Source organism: Hemibagrus wyckioides, linkage group LG15, assembly GCF_019097595.1.
Source record: "Hemibagrus wyckioides isolate EC202008001 linkage group LG15, SWU_Hwy_1.0, whole genome shotgun sequence".
NCBI lineage: Eukaryota > Metazoa > Chordata > Actinopteri > Siluriformes > Bagridae > Hemibagrus > Hemibagrus wyckioides.
Window position 1 is genome coordinate 7,062,501 of NC_080724.1, and position 22,731 is coordinate 7,085,231.

A 22,731-nucleotide genomic window follows, 5' to 3' on the forward strand; every position below is an offset into this window, starting at 1 on the left:
TATATATATAAAAATTACAACCAAGTTTGGCTAAAATCGGGGCCATGGTGGCTTAGCACGGTTAGCATTTGCCTTGCACCTCAAGGGGTGTGAGATTTCTGTCTCTATCTGGTGTATGGAGTTTGCATGTTCTCTCCATGCTCTGGGTTCTCTTGTGTCCTCCCCTATTCCAAAGACATATGTTGTAGTCTGATTAGCAACATTAAATTGTCTGTAGTGTGTGTGTGTGTGTGTGTGTGTGTGCAATTCACAGTGCCCCGTGATGATCTGGTACCCCATCCAGTGTGTCCCCTGCTTTGTGCTCTGAGTCTCCTGGGATAGACTCCAGGTTATCTGCAACTCTGTGTAGGATAAGTGCTATAGAAAATGGATGGATGGCTAAAATTTGGAATTTGTCCATTTAGACAATGTGTAATTAAGTATAAACTTCCTGTGACCACTCTACCCCAGCTCTGTGTCTCACCTAAATCTATCCAAGCAAAATGTTCTGGTTCCACCACTGAGGGTAACACCAGTGACTCACTCACACAGTCTGATCAGCATGTGGAGGCTTCCAGGGGGCATATCACACTCTGTCTCCACTCCTCTTTAAATTGCATCAGATTTCTGCCTTGTTCTGTACTTGTAAATTACGTCCATCTGCCATTTTGATGTGGCAGATAATTACATACTTTAAATCTTAACTATAACTCAGTTAGGTCCTTCAAAGCCATGTTAGAAAGAAATTATGCGCTGTCTTGGTTCTATATTCAGTATAATAAGCCAAATATGACTGATCATATGATATTTGGATTAAACCATTGGTCTTATTATTTTTTTTTTAAGCCAAAGTGTATAACTGATTCTGATAACTAGTTATGTAGTATATATACGAAGACACCCTTGTTCAATAGCATAATCTGATGAATTAGTGAAAGCTGACTAATGTTAGATCATTGGTCAGATCAGTTCTAAAAATGGATTTAGTCTATGCCTTTATGGCAAAAGAAGCTGAATTCAAAAATCTATCATATTTCAATGCTAAAGAAGCAACCTAAAATGATCGAATGAGGCCTAATTAAACTTATATTTTGTTATGGTTTGTTGAATGTAGGTATTTGTCATTTAACCAAATCATACCATACCTTATGCTCATACCATGCTATATGCCTGGCTCATCCATTTAATATTAAACTCAATATTTCCACTTATGTTCAATTCCTCTCCACTTATTTATTTGTCAGAAATGAACATTTGCCATCTCCCGCCACCTGAACATAATCAACAGCCAGCTAAGTTTGTTGATTTCTTGAGTTCAGATTGTGCTCGACTAAATACTAGAGAGAAATTGCCAAGTGATCATCACAACATCCTGTAGTCTAAGCACAAACGCAGTGTAGGAGTAGACAGTGAAACCTAACACGATGCCTAAGAGAACGAGAGGGCGGCCCTCGCTCACTTTGTAGTTGGCAGAATTTAGATTTAATGCAGGGATTCTTTCAAAGACTGCCCACTGGGAAAATGTCCCCTGTTATAATGATGATAGCTGCACAATTACGACTGCAGTAATTACACAGAGAAAAAAAACATCCCCATAGAACAATGCCAAACACAAACTTACACTGTATATTAAAATTTCCATTGAGGAAGACACACTATGTCCTGCTGTCTGACCTCCATCAGCCACAGAATCTTTTAAGTAGATTATTTGTTATCTGTTAAGAATCAAATGTTCTTGTTGTTCCTTCGGCTGCTCCCTATTTGGGGGTTGTCACAGCGGATCATTTGGTCCACATGTTTTGATTTGGCACAGGTTTTATGCCAGATGCCCTTGCCTCCCATTTAACCCAGGCTTGGGACCGGCACTGAGAGTGAACTATTCAGTGGCTGGGTTAGCGCCCTGCCCAGGAATCAGACCCGGGTCATGGCAATGAGAGCATGGGATCTTGTTAGTGGACCGCCAAGACGCTTATCTGTTATTAATCAAAAAATAATGAGAAATTTGAATATCTTCCAATAATTTTTGGTAACACTACATTAGTGGTCTATGTATTTCACTGTTATTACTGCACAGTTATTTAATGTGTATTTGATATAAATCGTCCCTTATGAAAAAAAAATTATGCAAGAAATGGCAACAAGATTTTGACCATTAGTGTTTTGTAAAGCTTTCAGCTTTTTATTTTCTACAGTAGTGCCTGCTGTGAGGTGAGAAAATAATGGACAACTAAACAGGAGATACACACCTGTTTGCAATATGTCTGAAAATTAATTATATGCAGGAAGCAACTAAAATTACATTTCTAACAATTATAAATAAAATCAGTTAGTCCATAGTTAATAAGCAGACAATTCATACAAGTGCAAGTTTATAACATGCATGCAACCTTTGAATGAATGCATATGTCAGTCCTCAAGATGTTTATATGGCTGATATCACAAAAAATAAAAATATCAAAGGATAATAATAATACAAAAAGAAAAGCAGCAACAGCATTTAGGTGGGTGTTAGATTAGCATTTTTAAATATTTTTGTTTATTTGTTTGTTTATAAAAATGCTCGCAAATCAGTGCCAAGATTTATGTATGCAGGCCTTAGTACTAGCGAAAAAATCCAATAACTAAATATTATTTAAGAATATCCTTGTATATAAATCCTCATTTTGTAGCAGTTATCAGGATTCAGATTTATAAATATTAGCCCCCATGACTATAACTAACAAGCAAATTTAGATATTGGTTATTTAACAGGTAGAAATCGTGGTATAAAAGCATTTTAGATATAGGTGCTTTCCTTAGTTTAAGCTAACCTAACTAATCCAAGAAAGGACATTTCAATTCACATTCATTTGACTTGTTAAGCTCACATAAGCTCACCCGTGCAGTGTGTGGTTATAGGTTTTATGTAAAATAACCCAACTCAGACCTGGAGGGAAATGAACTGTAGGTGGGTGGAAAGAACATGTGTGGTGGAGTTCAGTACTGGGTAAACTATAAAAAGAATAACATAAGAAATGCTTCTAAAGGTAAAATTCAAAAGGAAAACATTACAGGAGATAGTTTTGTTTCACAGGTGGAAATGACTTTAAACTAAAGTGTAAAGAGTTCAGAAGAACAAAAAAACCCAGAAAGAAATATATAAATAATAGCAAAATGGTAAAAATCAATAAATATTATTATTTAATTCATACAGAAGAAAGCACTTTTAATTCATTTGATTTTCAAAAAAAAAATCTTTACATATTTAAGTATATAAATTACATTTATAGATTTATATATTCATAAGTTTAGTGAAGTGAAATTTAACATATTGTTTTAAAACAGAGAAACTTAACATTTTCATACAAATTCATTTGTTGCTCAATTGTTTTTTGAGCTCAAGCAGAGATTAAAAGTTCATGAGTTGTTACTTCATCTCCCTCTGCTGTCCATCTGCCATCATGTTAGGAGATTGAAACTGTCCATCATTTCACAGTATAGCCACAGTGGATTTAATAAGTAATTATAAAAAATATAAAAATTATAATACATCCAAAGCTGGAGCATTCAAATTCATAAAATCCTATCTATCTATCTATCTATCTATCTATCTATCTATCTATCTATCTATCTATCTATCTATCTATCTATCTATCTATCTATCTATCTATCTATCTATCATTAAAACTTGTTAGTAGCCTAGACATTACTTTCGATCCCTCCGTCACATTTGAAACACACATCAGCTCTGTTGTGAAAACTGCCTTTTACCACCTCTGCACCATAACTAGCCTCCATCACATTCTTAGTCTTAAAGATGCAGAAATTCTAGTCCATGCACTTCTCACATTTCATCTTTTTATTGGGATACCATCCAAGGCCATAACCAGACTACAATACATTCATATCTCAGCAGCTATGGTTCTCACCCGCTCCTCAAAATCTGCTTACATTTTATACAATCTACACAACTCTGTGATAGACTGGCATCCTGTCCTGGGTGTTCCCTGCATTGTGCCCTGAGTCTCCTGGGAAAGGTTCCATGTTCCCCATGACCCAGTATTATACACGCTGTAGATGAATGGATGGATGGATGGATGGATGCACTACAGCATCAAGGATTCAACACAAAATCTTCATTTAAAGCTCTCCATAGCCTTGCTCCTCCATCTTTACATCACATCACAGACTCTTAGGTCCTCTGATACAGCCCTACTCCAGTCCACATTTCCATTACTTCACCATGGGTGGTAGATCATTTGCTGTCATTGCTTCAAAACTTTGGAATTCACTCTCTAAGATACTCCTCAATATTACTTCTATCTCAACTATTTCTTCAGTACTTTGGCTCTTCTCATAACAATTGAAATATTTAAATTGCTCTTTTGTTTGTTTGACTACAGTTTATGCAGTCATTACAATTCATGACCACTTTGTATACTGTATATTTTGAAAATTTGAGCTCAATGTCTTTTGGTTTAAGTAGTTCAGGAATTTCATGCATGACAATATCTTTTAAAGTATGGAGTGAAAAAAACACATGTTGAGCATGGACATGATTATGATTATGGCTGTGACAGTGTCATGGTCCACTCCTGTCAGATCTGTGGCTACAGTAGCTACAGGCTCACCCAAACTGGACAGTTGAAGATGCTTTTCTAATTTGTCCAGTTAGTGAGGTGGTAGAAGGGGTCAGGGGTAATAGTGATGTACATGTTAAAAAGGCACTTAATGGCAGTTGGATGGATTTGATTTTAAGTGAGAAGCAATGGCAGTAAATTGGATCAGATAATGCTGAATAAGATGGATTTTTGGATGTCCCAAGTGCTCAGGACATATGGTTCGTATTGTCTTAGCAGCATTATATTAACCGTCATATTAACCTACTCTAATCACATGCATGTAGCATGCATTCAAGATATGTGGAACTGGAAAAAAAACCTGATGTGTGCCAAGGAAACATTCACCATCCAAGTGCATCGCCAATAGCCAAGACACCAAGCAAGACTGACACATGGATCCATGTTGTTTACACCAGATTGCAGTCATGTCAAAGCATGAAGTGAGATTTACTTCATTCAAGCAGAATGAAGTCATCCAGTTTTGTCGATCACATACCTAGTGTATCATCATCATCATCATCATCATCATCATTCCTAAATGCCACATTTATTTATCTTAAAAAACATTTTTTGTTTTGGGCAATTATATTTATCTGATAATATGTTACCTGGCATAACAGAACAAGAGAAACCAAAACTGACAGGAAGAAAAAAAGCAATATAGTGCATCAAAGTGTGAAGTTTTCCAACATATGCAACACAGATCACCTGTAAATATATGAGTCTATAGTTTATAAATATAGTTTATGTTAATATTGTATAAAATATTGTAATAAAGCCACTAAGAGAGCTAATTTGTTTTTATCTATTTTTTACAGCTTAACATACTGCACTGTGTGTGTGTGTGTGTGTGTGTGTGTGTGTGTGGTGCATGCTCTCCTGCGGCAGATTTAAATCTTGTCAGTAGCAATTAATTGTATGAGTCTTATTGTGCCTGTTTATTTAAATCTTATTTATTAATAAATCTGTTATGAAATCATCACTGTTCCCACCTCGTCACTGTCCAAACCTGTTACCGGTAACACAGAACATCTAAAGTATTTGTATTTGAGTCTAAAGTAGTTTTATTTTTCCCTGTGCTTAGTTCTCTTCTAGTTATCATTATTCTGGTTTTATAGTAACTGGTTATCTGATTCTGAACAAATGTTCTCAACCATTGTGTCCTGTGACCTCAATTATGTCTTTGTGAAAAAGAAAATCTGAATAAAAAGACTATGCTTATATCTAACTGTCTTTGGCTTAAATTCACCACAGGAATGTTCATTTGTTTGGCTAATGTTAGCTAATGCTGACATAATTGTGTTTTTTTGGCATAATCATGGATCCTCTAAGCATCTGCAGTATTTGAAAGACATCTTTCACCACAAATCACAGTGTACAACAAAAGAAAATGACAAATTGCTTAATATCAACCTTCATATATTACTTAAGTGGAGTAATACATTTAAATGTCATTGTTCACTGTATAGCATTTGACTAGTAAAGTCTAAATAGGATAAAAATGTCAAAAGACTATTGTAACCATATTTTCTTTAACTGGATACCTGATTCATACCCTTGTTTTATTTTATATTTCAACTGTCAGTTCAATTATAAGAATCATTTATAACATCACCAATCCCACAACAACCGCTAGACTTTATACCTAGGACCTGAAAGCAATTCTGAAATGAATTTACCAGTTCATGGTATTGCCAAGCTGTTTGTCCATATCAGTGAGTGGCTGTATAGAACAGATGTAGATTTATTGTATTCTATTGATTTAATGATGACCCCATGTTGAGCACCAAATGGCTGTACATCGTGGTGCAATTTACTCTCATTGGGTATTTATTTTAAGGAGGATTCGAACAGATTTATTCATAAATCAATTTTAGAAATCTGGTTTTAAAGAAAATTCTATAAATTCATTAAAACATTGGTATTCTGCTCATGCTTCTGAGTGTATGTAAATTTATGCATAAGAAGACTAACTAAAGTAAGCTTTGACTTGACTGAGTAGAAATTCTATAATTTGCATAGATTATTGCACTTTTATGTACGAAAAATACTGGTGAGGATCATTAAACTGATTAATTTTTATTACAGCGCTTAGCAGATGCCTTTATCCAGATCAATGGATAGAAATGCTTTGTAGTCTCTATCAAAAACACATTTTCATGCTATTCAGAAGTCCCCAGACTACCGAATAACACTGAGGATATTTAGTCATTTTATATAAATGGCATTAATTAAAGAATATAAAAAATACATAAAGCCAACCAAAACAAACCCTTAAATTAAGAATATGATGTTTCTTTATGAATAAACTAATTTTATTATGGGCAGGTCTGTGTGCACATGGCCCTTAGCCAAAAAAACACATGCCTTAGATGAAGTTCATTTTTTGCTACCCACTGTCTGTGTACTTGACTTTTTTTTTTTTTTAGAGTCTTATGGGTATCACATCATGCACTTTGCACTTTACGGGGGGATCAGCATACACAGGATTAGCAATAACATTAACACCACCTGTCTAATATTGCATAGATAACCCTAATGCCACCAAAGCAGCTCTGACCTTTCAAGGCATGGACTTCACAAGACATATCTTGTGTATCTGGCACCAAGACATTAGCATCAGGTCCTTTCTGTCCTGTAAGTTGTGAGGTGGGGCCTCCATGGATCAGATCAGCTTTTTTGTCCAGCACATCCCACAGATACTCGATTGGAGTGAGATCTGGGGAGACTGGAGGCCAAGTAAACACTTTGAACTCTAATTAGGGATAAAGCGGGTATAGAGAATGGATGGATGTTTGACTTCTTCCTCATTCACTAATATGGGCGTGGCCGGGATTAAAAATTGTACCGCAGACAGCCACTAGAGGGCCTCAGAGAGATTTTGGCCTTGAATCCCTGTTACGACATCCATCTGCATTGAAAGCAGCCTAATGTTACATCTTGAAAAGAGCCGATTAAATTCCCATTAAATATCTCGTTAAAGACATAAATATCCTCACTGTCCTAGAGAATCCAGTTTGTATTCAATAGGAAATAAATTATATTGCAGAAAGTGAGACTTCATTGGAGAAGTTCAGTACTTTATATACTCTGTTCTTCATGTAATGCTACATATTATATATGATACAAATACAGACAGCTTGTTCTAATGCAAGAGACATAAAGAGTTACTTAACTGGTTATTAAAAAAATAATAATAATAATAATAATTGACAAGCCGTCCGATGCAGCATTCCCCTGCTCCATTACATCTATCTGTGCATATCCATTACCCATGGTCCTTAGCCTACTTTCCTTTGAGCTGATATTCAGTTACAAGACCTGCACAATAACATAATTCCAGTTTATACACACATTTACAGTCCAGACTCTCAAAACAACATGCTGCTGTTTTGCTTGCTATCTAGTCTTTAAATTTGACTGACTAAATATCTGGCTTCATGTTTTAGATAGCTGTTTACCCATGTCTTTGCCTATTTGATGATCACCTGACCCGTTGTCCGTCTATGGTTTTTGAATGATATCTGATCCTGCTGGTTTGTTTGCGGTGCCTTATTTTAATAAAGCCCAAACCTGTACTTGCATGCTGCTGTTTACATTTCAGTCCACAATCAAGATTTTCATTTATATATTTTTCGTTATGAAAATGAGCACAAACTATATTTTTATAAAAAAGTTTTTTTTTATTTCACTAAACAGTGAGGATACATGGATTTTTTTTTACATAACAAAGGCATTTAGAATGTAAAGTGAATGGTTTTCCTGGCGAACCATTCACTTTACATTCTAAATGTAAAGTGTCCAGGCTTATCCACAAAGGACTGGTGTATGTGTGTGTGCGTGTGTTTTCATTCCAACCAAGCAGGATTCACACCTGATTCCACATATTTATTCAGTTATTACATATTTATTCAGTTCAGTCTGGTTTTAGTAGGCTAAAGTGTGCCTTCTGCTCGGTTGGAATAAAAATCTGCACCACACTGGCCCACACAGGCACTTCTAACTCCTCCTGTATTATCCTGATTTTGTGTAATGACTTTAATGCAATTTGTCTGATTACATTTACATTCCTCTTCATATCCATAGTAATTCTAAGAACAGCATTAGGGCATCTGTGCTAGGGAAGTGATGTCATCCTTGGAGAAATCCTGAACAGTGGGTTCATTCATGCTTCTCTTCCTCTCCCTCTGTCGCTCTCTCTCTCTCTCTCGCTCTCTCTTAAATGCCCACCATAGATTATGGTAGCTATTAACTTCCCTAGATGAAGTTATCTATTTTCTGTGTCACATATCCTCCAAAGGGTTGCAGTTGAACACAGGGCACAAGTCAGGGAACAATTTGGACAAGGTATCAACCCATCATAGGGCACAATCTCACACACACTACTGACAATATAAAGATACCGATCACCTACAACGCGTCATGGAACTGGGGCAGAAAAACGGAAACCCCAAAACACAGGGACAACATGCAATCTCCATACACACACAAGAACTGAACCCATATAATATCAAAATAGCTGGGAGTCATGGCTGACTATTTGTAAGCTAGCTGATATTATTCATTATATTAATCATAGCAAAGTATGAGTAGCTAATTTAATATTCCATCTAAAAATAAACTAGTAAACATCAGTAAACACAACACAACCCTTTAAGAATCAAATCAATTAAACAATACTTTTATCATAAGGAAAACATTTTGGAGGGGATATAAAATCAACTGATCTCGTAAACAATAGAATTCCAGTAAAATAATCTATGAAGATTTAACTTGAAATAAACGTTTTTCACTTCCTCTCTGTTCACTAACATGAAATTGTATAAACCCCCCAACCCCAGAAGTGTGAGGCAAACATGATTACCACTAAGCCTCTGTGCACCCCATAAAGAAATGATCATTTAATCTGGCGTAACAATACGTTTGCTACATGAGTAAAAACAATTACAAATAGAAACAGTTCCTCAATCAGATTTATTGCTTATGTTCTTGACAGACATCATCTATTAAACATTCACCTCATGACTGCATTAAGTAAAACTGGCGGGTATAAAGCCTTTACATGAAGCTAACAAATGATATAACAGCTCCTCTTTGGCAAATATTGGCACTGTTTTATATTAATCTAATAAAATAGCTAACCTATTCTGCAGTTCATATATTATTACTACAACCATGGTTACATGATGGTAAATGGCAAGAAACCAATCGATCTGGTTTATAAAAATGATTTGTCTCTAAAAAATTAAGGTTTTTCTCCACTTCCAATTGACTTATCATAAAATATAACAGAGTAGAAGTAAAACAAATATTTTATACATATTTAGGCAAGCGTATTTACAGTTAAAAATGAGTCGACATTCAGGGGTTTGCTATGATGTTAAGAGCACCATGCTTAGATAATGGCTTCAGTATGAGTTTATACATACAGACGGGTGAAAAACGTCAATGAAAAAAACAAAATAAAGTGTCTTAGTAAGTTGGTAGGCCATCAAAAGCCACCAGAATATCTTTGGCACAGGTTCTGGAAATTTGGTATTTAGAGGAATGAAGGTTTAATTGGTGTTTGGATTATGGTGGTGCAGGAGAGTGCTGTCCAAAATCTCCCACTGGAGATCATTTGAGTTATATTTTCATACTCATCAACCCATTCAGGGAGCATTCGTGCCCTGTAAGAGGGGGCGAGGTCTTCCTGAAAGAGACCATTCTCATTCGGATAAAAATCTGGATAAAGGTAATCAGCTGGTAAAATACTGATCCTTAACTTGTCACCCGTCTGTATATATAATTATACAATAAAGAAATAATTCTGAAAAAAAAAAATTAATAATAAATGTATGGATACACAAAGCATTACTCTTATCAGATTCAGACTCTTATTTCACATCTCACATTTTATATTAAAAAAAAAAAAAAATTAAACAGCATTTGGTTACTAAATGTGATGTACCAAGGTGACACCAATGTATAAGATTTGAATTTAGATGATTAAAATCAATTTAAACATGTCATATCATATGCTCAGCATATTATTTATGGCAAATCCAACTCTGAGATAAAACACAATAAGCATAGAAGTTAGTAAAAAGATAGAAAAAAAAAAACAAAACAAAACACATTTATAACAAGGAAACGTCATGTGCAAGCCATGGATTTTATAAAACTGTTGTAAATATCACTATAAAAATAGTCAAAAGTCATAGACATTTCAATATCTTTAAGACAATAGGTAGAAATACAAAGTACAAGATGAAGTTGAGGACCCCAGATGATGTTAGAGTCTGAATGTAGTGCAAGACACGCTAGGCTCTGTAAGATATGAAACTGTTGTTCTGCTCGTCTGTAAACTGCTTCCAAGGTTTTGCTTACAGCTTCATAGCTAAAGGCACAAAACATCATAATATAGTTAGCTAGAGAAAAATAAATTCAGCTCTGTGTTTTTTTTGTCTGGAGTTTTATGTAGATATACAGTATCCTCTCAGCCCCTATAGATGCATTTAGAAAAAAATGTACAGATGTTGCAAAAATATCTAATTACATATTGTCAATAAAAATCCAATTTTGAGTGAAACTATATACAAGTCAATATAATTCACTGGCAAGAAGTGCACACTTTACATTAAAGGATTCTCTGTGAGAACAGTGCATTTAGTTGCAATTGAAAAAAAAGTGAAGCTTTTATCATAATGAAGATTTGATAGAAAAACTGGTAACATTTATCAAAAGTAAGGACTGTGATTTATTTATTTCATTAACTAATTATCTAAAATATCAAATGTAAACAGAGGCTGTCTGACTGTCTCAAAGAATCCTAATAAAAAAGAATGAATTTATTGGAGATAAAGTTATTATCTCTTTCAATTGTTCCAGATGGACTAAACTGAGAGGTTATCAAGGTGAGCTATGAAATATGAAATAACAAGAATGAAAATGGGTTAAAGTCATTTTTAAGGCTATGGGAGCAGAAGATACCGACAACTGACAAACAAGGTTAACCCTGGCTGTATTTCATGAGCAGTAACTACTAGATTTTAAAACTACAAGGCCTTTATAAATGAACACACTGTTGCTAAAGAAAAGCTGGTTTTAAAGGTATTTGTTTGCCTGGGCTATGATGCATAATCTACTTGGTGTCAAAATGTTCTGAGGTCAAAAATATTTTGAGAATAGAAATAGTCCAAGTGAGCGCTGGTGACAGTGCCTGAAAACTGCAGCTGATCCAGGGAAAGAAGAAGGCACTACTGCAAGTCCCACATACTTCCTGTGGCATCCTTTCCTTTATGTCTGCCCTCGGCCGTGCACTCCTGTCAGATCCTTCCTTATGATCTCATTAACTGAGGAAGAGAAAAAGACGAGAGAGGGTCATTATGAATATGAAGAGTAACTGCATTACTTTGAGAACAAATGCTCAAAAGTCAATGCTCAAGAGACCCATGCTAGTTATTATCAGGGTTCAATAACAAACCCTCTCCCATTAAAAATGTAGCATACTTAATAATTTATTTATTTAATACAAATATTTCCCCACATCTCCTGGCTTCTGTCTAAAAATAAAGGATTATTTAACGTTGCACTGACAAGAACTGGCCAGAAGAGGGAGCACACTATTTTACTTTTAGTTCACTCAGCGCAGCTCCATTTCCACTTGTTCCATTAACCTCACTAAAAGGGAGGGCATACATGGAAACTTTTACAGCTTCTGCATGCTAAGAATAGCAGCAAGGTGTATGAGGTGCTTTGCATAATCCTGACACATGAGAAGGGGGACTCAACAGCGAAGAAATACTCTTCAACTGACTATTATGATCCAACACATCTGCCACAAGTGTGAAATTTGGGAATTAAGTCTCTGACTGAATTTTCACTCCGAATTATAAACATGAAATTGGATTGGAAAATTGCTGGGTAAGAAGGACACTTTCACAGCAGAAAGCGAATGGGATTAGGTATGCTCTTATCCTGTTGTGTTTTTTTTTTTTTAAAAAATCATTGTTAAAGCTTACAAATAGGGAATATATATATATATACATCAAAAGTATGTGGAATCAGTGAAGTCCAGAGGGTCTGTGTTATGACGCCTATAAATAATGTCCATTGGACTGTAAGGTCAGTTCTAATAGAAATAATAATGTATTTAATTGTCACATTGTTTACATTTTCTCCCAATTTTTTTTCCTTAACTGTCCACCCACAGAACCTATTTTTATTTAAACTTTCCTTAGAGTCCACCTAACATTATTTATAGGTGTCATAATACATTTTCCACCACTAAAACATGGACATGCTTCACACCCCTCACATGCTGCTGAAGAATGGCACTGTCAAAACCCTATTTAAACCCACAGCAGAATAAGAGCACACCTAATAATCCCATTTCTGTCAGGGACTATTCTCTACATATTTGACACACTTCTATTGCTGTGGCTCCTCTCAGCCTCTTGACCTATCTGATGCTCTACTTCTGTTGTGTACACTTATAAATCACATTCTGCTGCTGTGGTCATCATTTTTATACCTGGTGTCATGCAGAAGAGACTACAACCAATGCCTTGGAACATGAATATGAACAACGCACATAAAAATTGCAAGGTTAATAAAACACAGCAGATAAGCTTCTATGTAAAATTGACATCAGTTGACAGTGTGAATAAATATATCACATGAAGAAATCTTTATTACTGAAAGCTATATATGATTATACTTCTTTATTACTAAAACCTATATATGAGTCTCAATGTATCCTGCCACTTCTCACACCATGTCTGATGCCACTGCTTATGTTACAAGCAGCTGGAACTGTAGTACAATGCCGAAGCCTGTGCTATTATCAGTGATGGTCACAGCCCACACCAATAATAGGCTTCAGGCATCACTTCCCTTTTCACCATGTTAGAAAATAAACTGTTGTGTTGTCACTGACATTGTGTAACATGTATGTGACATTTATGCAAGACAGACTGATGCGTTGGTTTAATTATTGATGGAGAATTTGAATATTTTATGGAAGGCAAACAAGTGGAGCAGTATTTAGAACAGAAGGCAGGGCTGGAGACTGTTAATGGATAAGCTTACATACATTTTGACTTTTTCATTACGACTAACGTTTATTCGCCCGGTATTTACGATGCTCGCAAATCAAATGTGTACCTCACTACTCAACAGCTGTCAGCCAATCAAGAAGAGATGAGTGAATATGAAAGCCCCTTTTGACAAAGTGAGTGTCTTGTGGTGAGAGTCTACCGGCTGATCATAATATTTAACTGTTTTCCCTTTTTAGCACGGACCCACATAAGGTCACATGCTGTGGACTGTAAGGCAGATGGTAATATTCATGCCATAATCATTAGACAAGGAGCAAAAAAACTGCAGTAAATTGTACTGTTACAGTATACGCTCTGGTGTAAGGGATAGTCTAAACATGTGTATGCTCAGAAAAAGGGGCCTAAATTGGAGTTGTCGCTGGGTTAGTATCCCAGTAGTTGGGATAGTACCATAATCTTTTGTACAATTAATATTTAAGCTTCAATTGGAAACATGGATTACATCTTTGCAAATATTTACTTACATAATACATAATTAGATTTTTTTGGAGTACAGCTTTAAAGATACACATTTCTATGTCAAAGATACTAAAGATTCAAGTGTTTTATACTAACTTTCAAAAGCCACATACATATTGATTTATCAACACTTTATAAGCTTCTATCTTTATAAAACAAATCCTGATTCTAGATTATTGAGCTATTGGGTTAATTTATACCCTCAGATTTGTACACGATTTTCATATTTATATTGATATAAAACATTTCCTGTGGCATAGCATCTAGAGAGGGTAGTGGTAGCTCAGAGGTTAAGGACTACTGGTTGGAAGGTTGTGAGATCAACTCTCCGTGCTGCCACCGCTGAACCCTTGAGCAAGGCCTTAACACTCAGCTGCTCAGCTGTGTAACTGAGATAAATGTAAGTTGCTTTGTATAAAGCTGTTTGCCAAATTCTGTAAATGTATATGGCCTAAAGTTTGTGGACACACACATTCATACTGCATCTCAATCCAGATTTAGTTTCACTTTTGATGTAACAATAACCTCTATTCTTCTCAGAAGGCTTTCCTCTAGCTTTAGGGGATTTGCCCTTCAACCACAAGAGTATTAGTGAGTTCAGGCACTGACCTTAACTGTAACCCTAAACCTAAACCCTCACCTTTAATGAAAATGAAAGATTATAGAAGGCTAGAGAAGTATTCTATAAATAATTAGAATTAGAATACATAATTTATTCTAGAATAAAGCAAGGGTGGAGTGCAAGTCAGATCATGTGTACAGACTCCATGCACCATGTATATAGTAAAAGGAAGGGGGAAAAAAAAAAAACTTCTGCATGTACCATTGAAAGGGTTTGTCTGAAAGCAAAAACCAGTGAGGCATGACCTGTTTGAAAAAGTGTAATAGAGAGAGAAGTTGCATGTGAGTGTAAGACGGGGAACCTGAACATCCAGAAAATAAAGCCACAGAGAAATGACAGTGATAAACAGGAAGAAACTAAACCACAAGTCTGGTCAGTAGACATTGTTTCTCAAAAAAAAAAAAAACCTGTCCTAGAGACCGAAAAACAGAAACTAGAGACACAAACTGGGAATTTATTTTTTCAAGTGCCGCCACCTTGACCATATCCTCTTCAATAATGATGTCAACAATAAAAAGGAAGTTTAAGAGGGTTTTGGCCTTCACACTACAGAGAAGCAGACTTTACTAAACCTTTACATTTACCCATGTAAGAAAAATAAGTTTAATTAGTATGATTATTTAGTATGATCATTTTAATTAGTGTGATTAAAATGTATTAAGAGTATGATTTTTTATACATAATGTTTTAACGTAAGTCCAATAAGACAAAAACTTAAATGTGTGAGGCAGACTGGGAAAACACTTCAGATAGTGAAATTAAAATATTCTAAAAGTTTATTGTGGTTTTGTTTATGTCCATTTCACGACAGTACATAACTAGCCAACAGCCTGATCAAGATGTGACTTTCAGTGTCTGAGGAAATATTATTTAGTTAGCAAGATTCAGACATTTTAGGCAGACTGGCATTGACTGGCTCCTTATTCACTAACCCTGATCTGCAGAATAAAAAACACATAAAACATATTTATGATTTGTTGACATGTCAAAATATTTTAAAGGCAAATTTTCCTCATATCGGCTGACCGATATTCTCTGACTGCCCACATACTGTACGATAAGGAGTTCTGCGTATCTATGCTGACTTCTGTGTTTTATTCTTAAGATGAGAGTGTGTTATCTGTTCACCTCATAATGAGAAAATTTTCTTTGTTATTTTTATTTCTGAGATAATAATGATATCCGAAATGGGAGAACTCTGGTTTACAGAAATTAAAATTGAGATGCCGCCATAACAATTTCCATATCTGTAGACTCTTATGTATGTAAATAAAGAAATCATTGTTAATTTGTGTTTCCTAAATGCTTTCTAATTGAGACTCCACGTGGTGCCTGTTGGTAATAACCACACCATTGTAAAAACCCATCTACTTCCTCAGATCCAAACAACTTTCAAAAAAGTATGTTTTCTAATCAAGACAGTTTTCTCTACATTAAAGTTTTGTTATGGAGGAACCTAAACCCAGTTTGTGAAGGATGCTAATGACCCGCAACTAATGTTGCACCCTTTACGTGCGCTATCTAAATGACCCCATTCTCAATCTGGAATAATTTCACCTTTCTTTTGCTTCAGGGTTAGATTTCTGTCTAGAAAGCCTTAAAAAACTTGAGGGAAAAAAGAGAGCAAGGCCTATTTATTCCCCTCACTAATATACACAGACATCCAAGAACAAGTAAGAAACGTACATCCAAAATGACCTAAGTGCATAATATATCAATTCCATTTTAGATTTTAGTTAATAATATGAAATTCTATTTCAAAAGCTAACTATAAGAAAGACAATTTTACATAAAATGGTTTGTGATGTAGGCTGGATATCTCAGTTATGAGATATCTCATGAGAGATGCTCATCTTCATTGCTCAAAGTGAAATATGAATCCACACAGTTTCTGCAGAAAGTTTCATATCAGACACAACCGCAGAAGCCCTTATGCCCCTTAACAAAGCTGCTAACAAAATGAAAAAATGAAAAAGCCTGGATGACTCATATGAAAAGTAAGTTTGTGTGAAGGCTTTGGAGGACATCAAACACATAAATGTTTGTAGGTGGAACCAATACCTTGACACCTCTGCAACAGCAGATAGGGGACTTTTTTTCAATTCTCATCCTTCCTGTCACTTGAGACAGACCTTCCCAATATAGTACAGTAACTGCTACTCTGTATAAAGGGGACTGTAATGATAAAAGCCTATTTTAAAAATACTTAGCATCTACAGACCACTGTTTAAAAACGCACTGTGTCTATGTGACGAGGGAATCTCCCCAAACAGTGGCTCATGACATATCCAGAAGAAAATTATAATTCAAACAGCGCTCTTTTGGACATGAAAGCATGGTGACTAATAACACAGTGTCACTGCCAGCATTTCACAATAAAAACAGCTAAAATTTGGGGTGTTCCGCTCATAGTAACTGGCCATGAATGTGGCAACAAGAACTCTGTTGCTGTTCACTAAGGGAAATACTATTTGGCTATCCAGAAGAAATTCTCTCTGTAGTCCTCTTTTTCCTCCTCGGCTTCATATTTTCCATCTGTGCCTTTTCCTGCAGAGTTCGAAACAATCACTATCTTACTGAGTTTGCTGGCTTTCTGGAGGAGCGCAGCAGCTGCAAATAGGAATTCTGCATGCCACATTGGATGGAGCACATTCAGTGGAAAAAATCTTCTCGTGGGTTCCCCCTGCAGAACTGAGGGGTGTAAGGCCAAGGGGAAACCCTGGCCAAGTATAACAAACAAAGAGGTTTTCCTCAGCTCTGCCAGGCAGCCAATTCCACTGCTCGACAATGGTTGCCATAGAACTTGTTTTTGCACATCATAACAGCGTCAACATATCCAAGAAATCCTCAGCTGTTACTTTATTTATTTATTTATTTTTATTTTTTTTATGTACCTAAGGTTGAAAAAGCCCTCACTACTACTTAGTCTGGTTTGGTGGCCTAAAACAGTTACTAATCAACTTAGCTTTCAGATAAGTGAAAAGAAGGAAAGTCATGTATAGCAAATGATAATTTATGATAATGATAATACACACTATATTGCCAAAAGTATTCGCTCACCCATCCAAATAATCAGAATCAGGTGTTCCAATCACTTCCATGGCCACAGGTGTATAAAATCAAGCACCTAGGCATGCAGACTGTTTTTACAAACATTTGTGAAAGAATGGGTCGCTCTCAGGAGCTCAGTGAATTCCAGCGTGGAACTGTGATAGGATGCCACCTGTGCAACAAATCCAGTCGTGAAATTTCCTCGCTCCTAAATATTCCACAGTCAACTGTCAGCTGTATTATAAGAACGTGGAAGTGTTTGGGAACGACAGCAAATCAGCCACGAAGTGGTAGGCCACGTAAACTGACGGAGCGGGGTCAGCGGGTGCTGAGGCGCATAGTGCTCAGAAACTTTCTGTCGCCAACTTTCTGCAGAGTCAATCGCTACAGACCTCCAAACTTCTTGTGGCCTTCAGATTAGCTCAAGAACAGTGTGCAGAGAGCTTCATGGAATGGGTTTCCATGGCCGAGCAGCTGCATCCAAGCCATACATCACCAAGTGCAATGCAAAGCGTCGGATGCAGTGGTGTAAAGCACGCCACCACTGGACTCTAGAGCAGTGGAGACGCGTTCTCTGGAGTGACGAATCATGCTTCTCCATCTGGCAATCTGATGGACGAGTCTGGGTTTGGCGGTTGCCAGGAGAACGGTACTTGTCTGACTGCATTGTGTCAAGTGTAAAGTTTGGTGGAGGGGAGATTATGGTGTGGGGTTGTTTTTCAGGAGCTGGGCTTGGCCCCTTAGTTCCAGTGAAAGGAACTCTGAATGCTTCAGCATACCAAGACATTTTGGACAATTCCATGCTCCCAACTTTGTGGGAACAGTTTGGAGCTGGCCCCTTCCTCTTCCAACATGACTGTGCACCAGTGCACAAAGCAAGGTCCATAAAGACATGGATGACAGAGTCTGGTGTGGATGAACTTGACTGGCCTGCACAGAGTCCTGACCTCAACCCGATAGAACACCTTTGGGATGAATTAGAGCGGAGACTGAGAGCCAGGCCTTCTCGTCCAACATCAGTGTGTGACCTCACAAATGCGCTTCTGGAAGAATGGTCAAAAATTCCCATAAACACACTCCTAAACCTTGTGGACAGCCTTCCCAGAAGAGTTGAAGCTGTTATAGCTGCAAAGGGTGGACTGACGTCATATTGAACCCTATGGATTAGGAATGGGATGTCACTTAAGTTCATATGCGAGTCAAGGCAGGTGAGCGAATACTTTTGGCAATATAGTGTATATATATATATATATATATATACACTACTCACAAAAAGTTAAGGATATTCGGCTTTCGGGTGGAATTTCAGGATGCACCTAAAATACACTATAACCTTTACAGGTGACCTTCTCTACACTTTTGAATGCACATGTCCAACTGTTCAGTGTTTCTAACAAGGTGCTTAACGGCAAAATTCACAACTGGTGTTTGATCCATGAATCGACCAATAGATTTTCTGGTTCAATTAGAATTGATATTTAAACAGTCCTCTTCATCATGCTGTTCACATTTTGACATCATGAGACCAAGATGACACCTAACAATTGATCAACAGTACCTCACCATTGCGAGGCTTCAAACAGGATGTTCTCAGAGGGAAGTGGCCACTGAGCTTAGAGTGTCACAGAGTGTCATCAGCAGGTTGCGCCAGAGATACAGAGAGACTGGAAGAGTCAAAGAAAGGCATAGAAGTGGATGTCCTCTGGCCACATCCCACGCTGATGACCGCTTCATTGTGAACAGTGCCCTGCGGAACCGGATGATGAATGCCACTCAACTCCAGGCACATTTAAGGGAAGTGAGAGGCACCCAAGTGTCATGTCAGACCATTCGAAACCGTTTATATCATCGTGGTCTGTGTGCTAGACAGCCTGCAAGGGTACCTGACCACACCACCAGACATCTTGCATGGGCCAGGGAGCATTTACGCTGGACGAGGGACCAGTGGGCCTCAGTGCTGTTCTCTGATGAAAGTCGATTCACGTTGAGCAGAAATGATGGCCGCCAACGATGTTGGAGACGTCAAGGAGAGTGCTATGCATCAGCCACTGTTGTGGTTACAGTCTGGGCAGGTGTGTCTACTCAATACAGAACTGCCCTACATCTTGTGAATGGTACAGTGACAAGCCAATACTACCTGAATAACATCATTAATCCAGTCATTGTGCCCCTGCATGAACAACACAGGCCTAATTTCATCTTCATGGACGACAATGCTCCAGCTCATCCAGGTCGTATCATTAGGAAACAGCTGCTGGAGGCTGGGGTACCTCAAATGGAGTGGCCTGCACTTTCTCCAGACCTGAATCCCATAGAAAACCTATGGGATCAGCTGAGTCGCTGTGTAGAGGCTTGTAACCCTGCACCCCAGAACCTCAATGACCTGAGGGCCGCCCTTCAAGAAGAGTGGAACGCCATGCCTCAGCAGACAATAAGTCGACTCGTGAACAGTATGAGACGTCGTTGTCAAGCTGTAATTGATGGTCACGGGCACATGACAAATTATTGAGACGTTGACATTTTTTGTTGTGGTATACCCACCACTGTTGTTGGCTTTTGTTTCAATAAATTGTTTGAGATGAGGAAATCACCATTGCATGCTTCTAATTAAATGCCCTACTTTCATGATAAAATATCACTGTAGTGTGAACTTTTTACATTTTCCATAATTTTTACCCAAAAGACAAATATCCTTAACTTTTTGTTGTGAGTAGTGTATATATATAAATATATATATATAAATATATATTAATATAGTAATATTAATTAGAGCTGTGACTCTAGATTACTTTTAGGGCCTATAGCATGCATATTATGCTAAATCAAACAAAACACCTATCAGCTTGAACAAAGTTAAAAACATAAAATAAATAAAGAAATAATCTGAAATAAAATTTGAAGTGTTATTGGTGTGAGTCTGAATTTTGTAACCAATAACACAATGACAATTTTGTGGATGATTCTGTGAGAAGAAAGGCAAGAAGAAAATTTGACATCTAATGAATGCTTAGTATGCTTCCTAGGGGCCAGGACTGTTCTGTACTTGGGGCTAATGGAAACTTTATCTTAGATTCTGTGCTTGGGACAGAAATAAAAATATATATGTGTGATTTTATATGCATGTTTCCTGCTATTGTTTCCACTGATGAAATAGTTTGAAGACTGTTGACCTTCATGTCAGCACTGAATACCACAGAATGACCCTTAATTAGACCCTTTAGGCATCGTATTAGTATAAAACTATTTTTATGGCATGATCCACTGAAGTAGTGAAAATTTACAAATAAGGTTTGCCTAAATTCTCAAGACTAAATACAAGCCAAATAGACTCACCATCATCCAGGTAGGCCTGGTCCAGGTTCTCCTGCTTGACAGTGACTCGTCCAGGAAGAGAGGCTCTCTGTTCCTCAGCAGAGGAACATCTTTGTGGATGGACTTGCCCAGGAGGGGACCTGTCCTTTGGAAGCCTGTTTGTGTAGGGCTGTTGCTGAATGACAGTGGAGTAATGCTGACTTTGGGGGGCTTGTGGTGTAGCAGGAGAACGTGAAGCCACTGCTGTCGGAGTTCCTTGTGGGCTGTAGCCCTCACAGTAGAGGTTCTGAAGTTCCTGGGCTGGTGGAGTTATATTTTCGGCCCCTCTTAACAAGTGATGGTTGGTGGGGGAAAACTGGATGACGGGTTGCTGACCAATCAAGTGAGAGGACTTGGCTGGTGAACCAGTATGGACCAGGACAGAGCGATGGGCTTCTGGCACCATGACTCCGGTTTGGATGTATAAGCTGTGCCCTAGGTTCTTCTCAGCACGGGGATACACAATGTGCTGCTGAAAGCAGGGGTCTGAAGGGGAGATTCCTGAATGATTCTGGTGACAGGAAGCCATGTTGGGGAGTAAACCATTATCCGAGGTTAGGACTGAACGGGGGTTGTGATGGTAATAGGAGTGTGGGGAAACTCCCAAGGTCTGGGACATCATATATCCAATTTGTCCAGATTCATATTCATCCAGTGGTTCTGTTTTTATGGAAGAAACTGTGGAATGTAATACAAAAGCAATTTTTTACAACAAGCCTTCAGATTCGCTGCAGTGGTTAGGAATGAAAAGTACTTGACTTGAGCAGAGTACCTGGCAGAGGTGTATACGTGAAGTGCTGAGGCTGACTGCGTTTCCGCTTCCCATTGATCACATAGAAGTTCACCTTAGCAGGATGGCAGATGGTTGGGTCTCTATAAGGAGGGACTTCAATAAACAGCATGCTCTGAGAAAGAAATAGGAGGGTTTTTTTGCATTAGTGATTCATGTAGACAGCCTTCATCTTCTCTGATCTTATCATGGTTACGTCTTGAGTGTCTCCGAGGCAAAAGATTGAATGTAAAATATTGTAAGAAAATACTGATAGTGACAAAAATTCAAAGTGAAATAAAGTGTAATAGTCTGTAGCCTGTTGTCTCAAAGACAATTGTGAACCACTTTGTGCCATTTATGTTTCATCATTCTAGATTCACCTTTACACCTTCACACATGTATATTCTGTGGCTTTCTATTTGTAACTGCTCAAAATTTCCACAATGATCCTTAGTCTACATCAATTCAATAATCAAATATCAAGCAAAATATTAACTAAGGGGCAGGCATCAGTCAGTTATGAGGTTTTATGCTGGTAAAAATTAACATACTTCATATATAATATGTATATAACGTACTTCACATTTGCCTTCACTGTACTTACTGTCTGGCTTTTGTCTTTGTCAACTGTGGCTTCCAACTCCCAAATTTGCTGTCCATCTATAAATGGAATAAAGAGAGAGAAAAAGAGAAAGGAAACAAGGGATTGATTAAGGCTTGTTTTAGGAAGATCAATCCAACACAGAGGATATACAGGATTGTACTGACACTGTATGGGCAGGATGAACATCATTT

The 22,731-nt window shown here is 37.3% G+C and overlaps 1 protein-coding gene across 3 annotated transcripts in view; it reads right to left on the bottom strand.

The window, feature by feature from the left end:
• Positions 1-9,535: 9,535 nt before the first annotated feature.
• The window catches only part of nfatc2a (nuclear factor of activated T cells 2a), a 28,500-nt gene continuing 15,304 nt past the window's right edge, over positions 9,536-22,731 (bottom strand). For all 3 annotated transcript variants that reach the window (XM_058410411.1, XM_058410410.1, XM_058410409.1), the window contains exons 7-10: positions 22,541-22,596; positions 21,937-22,069; positions 21,147-21,842; positions 9,536-11,914 (exon numbers count right to left, since the gene is read on the bottom strand). In XM_058410411.1, coding sequence (XP_058266394.1) covers positions 11,859-11,914; positions 21,147-21,842; positions 21,937-22,069; positions 22,541-22,596 — 941 coding nt within the window. In that variant the 3' untranslated portion in view covers positions 9,536-11,858. The remainder of the gene's footprint in view (positions 11,915-21,146; positions 21,843-21,936; positions 22,070-22,540; positions 22,597-22,731) is intronic.